Source organism: Amblyomma maculatum, chromosome 5, assembly GCF_055883805.1.
Source record: "Amblyomma maculatum isolate TAMU_Amacu chromosome 5, ASM5588380v1, whole genome shotgun sequence".
In the NCBI taxonomy this organism is placed as follows: Eukaryota; Metazoa; Arthropoda; class Arachnida; order Ixodida; family Ixodidae; genus Amblyomma; species Amblyomma maculatum.
Genome location: NC_139348.1, coordinates 149,692,098 through 149,699,412, shown reverse-complemented (window position 1 = coordinate 149,699,412; position 7,315 = coordinate 149,692,098). Strand labels below are relative to the sequence as shown.

Below are 7,315 nucleotides of genomic sequence, written 5' to 3'. Positions count from 1 at the left end.
GTGCGTCATTAGAAAGAAAATAATTATGGAAATAACAGTTAAACGAGTAGCAAAGAACGTTTCCGGTTTGCTTACCTGTGATGCGGCACCCATTCATTCATTCATTCATTCATTCATTCATTCATTCATTCATTCATTCATTCATTCATTCATTCATTCATTCATTCATTCATTCATTCATTCGTAAGGATTGCCGTGGGCCCTAACCCACCCGCGGCGCCCATTGGAAATTCCTCTAGATCGTACGACGCTGCCGCAACAGATGGCGCGTGTCGCCACAAGATTCAAAGCCTTATACATCCATCCATCGTATTCAAAGCATTGGTGTTAGAACGCTATCGTGGTGAATTCTTAAAGGCGACGATTAGGCGTCCTCCGTTTCTTTTATTTATGTGACAGAACTTAAACTCTGTTTGATCTAGATATTCCGTTACAATGACCCTTCCTGTGAAAGGTGATAACATCTTTCCTCATTTTCCTATTTAAAGAATTCCCCTGTTGTTTCCTTCCGTTGATTAGATGGCATCCTCGAGGCACTGCAGATGAAGTTATGTGATGTTAGGAAGATAGTGAGAGACCGGAAAGCGCGGCGTGATATGGTCCATAGCGTCACGAAGAGTCGGACACGACTGAACGACTGAACTGAACTGAACTTCCTTCCGTTGAACAGCCTCTGTCCCGGGAAACGTATCGTTGTGTATTTATGATGACGCATAGGGAAAACCCTGATATCGGGGCAATATAAGCGCCACGGCAGAGCGCAGCGCGCTTTTTCCTACCTCCGCTGCAGAGATAGAACAAATGCCTTACTGACAAGCATCAGTGCCGTCGCTTGCCCGTCGTTCCAGACACGTAACATCTCTCTTAAGCAACAATGGAGTTATCGTGTGGAAATACTCGTGGGCATTCGAACTTTTAATGATGTTGATGTAAAGCGTAATGAAGCGTCCTTCTGATGCATGCTATAATATACGTGTTAAACATCTTGTAGTCTGCCTGTAATGTTTCGCTATATTTTGCGTTCCATCTGTTATTTGCATTACGTGCAGCAGTGCGCAAAAGGGGGCACATCATGGAATCCGCTGCGATTACCATTTCCAATATAAAAAGACTACGTCACGGAAGTGGTCGAGAAAGCAGGCAAGCACATCGAATAGGGGGAGGGGGGAGGAAGGGGTAGCGGGGTAGACTTTATGCATATCTCTGAGGCAGCTTCTATACCGTCAGAAACAGCTGGCGTGCAGGTCCGTATAATCACATCGCTTGTCCACTTTTGTTCATGACTGTAGCTACTATTTGTTTCTATATTTAATAAAGTAACGCAGTTGTGGGCATTGCCATTCTCAACTACTTTGATTTTTAGTGAGACATATTTTTCATGCGAATCTTTTTTGTTGATGGCCAGGTTTTAAGGAGTTAGTTTTATTCTCACTTGTACTTATCCCGTTCTTTTAGAGATAAAGAAAACCAAGAAGCGCAGACGCGAAACACAGTCGCCTGCTGCGCCATGATAATAATTCTGAAGAAGTCTACCTACTTTAAAAAAAGCCCTTGAAATAATCGCGTATCATACACTTCATCCTTGTTGCTGGTGTCCTGATGCACTAATGAAAAAAAAAAATAAAACGCGCAAATGGACGGGCATTAAGAGCACAGGTTTCCATTATATATTGCGGACATGAAGCTAGTTCTCTTTTGGTGACGCCTCAGTGGACGGATTGCTAAGATTTTCTTTTCTGCTCGTCCGTCTCAGCTGTAGGGCTCTCAGCCGATGCCGGATCAAGGTCGGCCTGGCCTGGGTCAATTGTCGGCGGAGGCGATGCAGCAGGCGCTATGGATGAATGCTCTCTGGAGAAAATGTCCAGTGATGACGGGACCTGCGCTTTAGAACGTATCGTATTAGTGGAGATACGTGTACAATCAAGTTTCGCTACAAATCATCAAAGCTGAGCCGTAACAATCCTGTTCGCGACAGAAGATAAAATACCAGTTTATTTTAAACAACTCTCACGTAGACTGGTGCGCTATCATTCTGAGCGCTGAAATGTCAATCATAAGTCAGCCACTTCTTACAGATCAAATGTAGAATCCAGAGCATATAAATATTTATGCGGTGTTTTGAACACTTTCCTGTGTGTTGGGAGTTTCGAACATAAAATAACAATGACTAAAAAATTCAAGTAACTGAGGAATATTGTATCCCTAACTTTATTAATTGTGCTTGCATGTGTTTTCTGCCAATTCTAAAAGGGCTAAGTATCGGCTTATATTGCACTGCTGCGTAATGCTTGTATGCGCGTGAATACTTATGATTGTTTGTAATTGCTAGCGTAGAACATGATTGTTTTGCCTATATATCCATAGTAAAAAAACAACAAAACATGTGAGTCAAAATAACCTCATACAGATGTCTCTTACTAAACTCATACAAATGTCATACAATCTCATATATTTCTCATACGTTGAATGAGATACGTATGAGATGATATGAGATTTGTACGAGTTTAGTATGAATTGAGTATGAGAATTTGTATGTGGTTATTGTGACCTATAAGGTGTTTTTAGTTTTGCCCCCTAAGGTTCTGGCAGCAACACATAAAAGGGAAAGAAAATTAAACTTGTAGTTCCAACTGGTTTCAGCAGCAGTAGCAGGGATTGAAATGCCCGGGAAGGAGAATATTGCGGCAGCGAATGTCATTTCATGATGGCGGCGTCTCCGATAGCAATGGCCAATATATGGAGAAATTCGTTCCATCTTAGGTTGCACTAGCATTGACGGGTGGTCCAGAATTAACCTTCTTCCCCCTATTGCTACTAGTATATCAAAAACAGCTGCTGTAAAATAAAAAAAAAGTCCTCTGGTACGTTAAGGTTCTGCTTAAATTGGAGTTATCTGCCATTTCCTTCTTTTTCTCCTTTCTTCTTCTTCTTCTTCTACGGCCGGCTTACGGCACACGGTGCCACAGTGCCACGCCGACGGCTTCAAAACCTAGCGCACTGTAGATTTCGCTACAAAAACGTCATTCTGACGCTGTGCAGCGCGGGATGCTAGGAAAAATTCAGTGCACACGGAAGCCGCAAAGGTAGCTACAAATTTTAACCTCGTTGTTGGCTAGCTGAAAGAACTGTTGCACTTCCACGGTTGTTTGAATGGGCGAAACGCGTTTTGTGGAGGCAAAAAAAAAATGATAATGGAAATTTGTCTGCTGCTTCAACTTCGGTTGCAGCTTCCTCCTCTTGGCCACTCGCCTCACTGCAGTCACCCGCTAATATCGCTTATTAAAGCATTATGCATGCTCGTATTCAGAATGATGAAACAATTTTTCTACACTCAGTCACGGAAAACGAAGTACTGTCAGCGATAACAAATTTTAAAATTAGCAGTAGCTGTGACATGATATTCAAATAGGGCCAGTCAAGCATGTAGCTTATATAATCGCTCCCATACCTGCTCATATCTTCAACATATGTTTAGAAACTGCTGTATTCCCGGTAAAATGCAATTAGCTAAAGTTGTTCTTTACAAAAAGAAAGATCGCGATGCTTTCGCCAACTACAGACCAATCTTTGTTTCACCAGTCTTGTCGAAAGCCTTTGAAAGAATGCTCCATCTGAGAATGTGATATTTTATAAATAAATTTAACTGGCTAAAACCATTTCAGTTTGGGTTCTGCAGAAACATCAACTGAACTTGCATTACTCCAACATAAGGAATATATAATAAACAAAACTTGAAAACAAAGCTATTGTGACTGGTGTGTTTTGTAGACTTCTCAAAAGTTTTCGACCTGGTAAATCATAAAATCTTGCAAAATAAATTGTTATGGTATTCGAGGAAATGCGCTATCACTGTTAAGTTCCTATTTGTCGTTTAAACAGTAAGCGGTATTTATAAATGGTATACGGTCTGAACCGTAAGCGGTATTTATAAATGGTAGACGGTCTGAACCGAAGCCGCTCTTCTGCGGTGTCCTCCAAGGAAGTACGCTAGGGCCTCTACTATTCAATATTTACATAAACGATATTGTCAACGTTAGCCATAGCGCGAAGTTTTTCATCTGTGCCGATGATACGAGCGTATTATTTTCAGGTGAAAATGTTCATGAAGTTATCAAACAATGCAATGCCACAATGAAAGCTCTTGAGGTCTGGGTTACAGTTAACCTGATGAAAATAAATGAGGTCAAGACCAAAGCTGTCATACTTAGGCCGAAAAACTAAGTTATCCAACAGCAAGATATTATATTAAATGCGCGGTCTGTAGAAATAGTAAAGAAGTTTAAATACCTCGTGGTTATATTCTCTGCCAGTATGTGATGGTAAAATCATTTCAATTGTGTCTTGGAAAAAAAAAAAAAACTCAACTTACTAGTGTGATAGGCCGTCTAAAATACATACTTCCCACGACAGCTAAGATGCTGGTACAAAATCTAATATTCAACTCGATTTAAACTACTGCCAGTTATTGTGTGGTACTACAACATTCACTAACCTTGAACGTATTCATATTGCAAAAACGATATCTCAGAAATACAATAATTCCCCGTTCCGGTATCCAAGTGTTCTGGCGCAAAATGTGAAAATCGCTAAAAGTTTGATGGAAACACCAAATACGACCTAAGGATATAGAGCGGTAGCGCTAATGACTCCGGTACTGCCGTGGAGTCCGCTTCAAATATCACTTCGCAGATGACGAAACCGTTTAGGTTTTTTATTTTTAATGAATTGCAGCCCTTTTGGGCCCTTTCAGCGGTTGATCCGCATCGTCGTTGGGGCCGTTTACGGTGCTAACGGACGAGATAAAAGAGTCACGAACAAAAAAGAATTTTTCAGAAGAAGAAAAGGAATAGCCTCAAGCTCTGTACCGCTCGCTCGTGGCTCGTCTTCCTCTTCTAGTGAGAAATTTTCCTTGGCTCGTGAGAAGAAGAGTGTTTTGTAACTGCACATATATGCATACAAGCATCTCTGAAATTCTTTGTCTCATACACAGCAAAAATGTTCAAGTAGCTGCGCTCAGATTTCGCATTAGGGATTTTAGTAATCTTCCTTTGAATTTATTTTATATATATTATTAATTGAGTCGTCATTTACGTAAGTCGAACGTGCATAAAGAAAACAAAATCGATTGACGGCGTCGGTGAAGCTTGTATGACTCGAGTCCCAAAATCAGAGGTTCGATTCCAATATAATTTGCCCAGCTTCTGTTTAGTGCAAATAATTTATTTGCCTTTCCCCATGTCTCAAAGACGTTGGGGCCATTCTCCTTTCTTAAAATCACAATTTTTGTTTAAAGCGAAAGTTTGCTGACCTAGCTGGAGTGAGCAAATTCGGCTCCGCAAAAACAGCCTTGCACGTGCACGTGCACGTGCGTCGCGCCGAGCCGGCAGTGCTCGCTTTTTCTACTTCCCACATTTGTTGCTCCTAGCTTGTTCACATACCTGACAAACTTCATTCGTACCGGCACATATCTCCAACATATTGCAACATTCCCTCGCCCAGTGCCACACAGCCTTCATTGCAAACCATATAGCCAACCACTCCCGACCAAGCTTAATCCTTCTTCCACTACTAGTGTAGTCTATGCGAGTCATACCTGGCTTAGCATACAGAATAGACAAGCATAAAAACTTTCGTTTACATTGCTGGGCTTAGACCAATTAAGTCGTCATTATTGTTCTATTCGGCTATGTGTAATATCACAACTCTATCGACAAATCCGGATATTCCATAGGTCAATTACGCCGCCTGGTTCTCCACTGACTTTTACGCAAAACGTTATCGCGGTGAATTGATGCGAGGCGATCCCTGAGTGTTATGAGGACTGGAATGCATAAGTCGTTTATCAAGCGACTTGGAAGCCTTTCATCTACTCGATTGAACGAGTTCTAGCATTTCCCACTGCGACAGAGAAGCAACAATATATTACAGCCGAAGTGTTCTATTAGCTAAAAGGCGCATAAATTCAACGACCAGCGTTGGATTTCAATTTTTCCATGCCAGAATGCGTTTACCTTCATGAATTGTGAGCGTCGGCCCTCATGCCACGCATGGACTGACCCTGAAGTGGAATGTGTGATATCGAAGAACAAATAACCTAATAAATAAACGATGCCAGCATGCTCGGCGATTAAAATACTACAGAAAAGCAGTGGAAGAAGATGACTAGAAGCAATTGCCGACGGTTTTTTTTGAAAAATGATTTCTTGCCTTGAGGTTCGAAACGCACCTCACACATCCTGGAAATGTCTGACAGAAGGGAGAAAAATTGATAATCAGGTTGAGACGGGACTAGCATGTAGGTTTAAGAAGAAAAATGCTTTTGAAGTAGTTGTGTGAAAAACGTTATCAACATGAAAACACAAAAGTACATGTTTGATACTTGCTGTTGGTATATGATTTTTAATTTCACTTAACTATATGAACCAGTTTACAATAAACGGTATATCCACTCCCTGAACGTGTTAGTCTCTCTTGTGTTGAATATTGTTTTGGCATGTTACAATATGCGATCTAGAGACTATGATGAACTGAGTTTTATGGCGCAAGGGCATCTTAGGCCAAAGAGCGCCAAACACAAGGTGAAGTGTCAACTAAGGTTAATTAAATGTCCGAGGTGTGGATATGCGATCTAGAGAATGACTCAGAAGCTACATATTGGCATGAGGTCCACCGAAGTCTTAGGAAATCAATATCAAATGTTTGAAACAGAAGCCCTGCTCATGAATGGCCATTAATGCTAGACGCGGTGAAAATTTTCCTCAACCGTGAATAGATCTCCTGATCTGATTATCAATAACTTATTGAAAATCGAACTTTGGCTCGCCGAAGAACACATCTTACGAAATGCAAAAATGAAAACGCTCAATGTGTTCACATAATGCAGCACCTTGCATTTTTTTGGCTCGAAAGAAAAGATACGAGTAACAACTGCTCGGATTTAATGTGAAGACTGCAGAACTGCACACTTGTGGAAACCCTCTCACTTACTTGACATAAAGGCAAAAGTCAGGAGGCAGTGAATATGAGAAAGGAGGAATTGAAAAGAAGCTTTTCGCTTAAGCCAAAAAGAGTTTGTGCTTTCTGCAGCCACAAATAGTAGGAAGAGAGTGCTCTAGTGCGCAGATGTACGACTGTAGCGATTGTAATTTGGTGAACTGGTGCTTTCAGCTAGAGTCTGGAAGAAAGGCCGTGAAGAATCTAGCGAAGCTAAAATGTTGTCAGAGGCGCACTACCGGCTAAAGGTAGGTGCCAGTAAAAAAAGCGTGATTTAAAAGCCGCCAGTTTCAGAATTAATCTGGTTACAAAAAGGTTCAAG

The 7,315-nt window shown here is 41.2% G+C and overlaps 1 protein-coding gene across 1 annotated transcript in view; it reads right to left on the bottom strand.

The window, feature by feature from the left end:
- Window positions 1–1,656: 1,656 nt before the first annotated feature.
- Window positions 1,657–7,315, bottom strand: part of LOC146189933 (uncharacterized) — a 6,848-nt gene continuing 1,189 nt past the window's right edge. Inside the window, exon 3 of the mRNA XM_084605384.1 lies at window positions 1,657–1,877. Coding sequence (XP_084461510.1) covers window positions 1,722–1,877 — 156 coding nt within the window. The 3' untranslated portion in view covers window positions 1,657–1,721. The remainder of the gene's footprint in view (window positions 1,878–7,315) is intronic.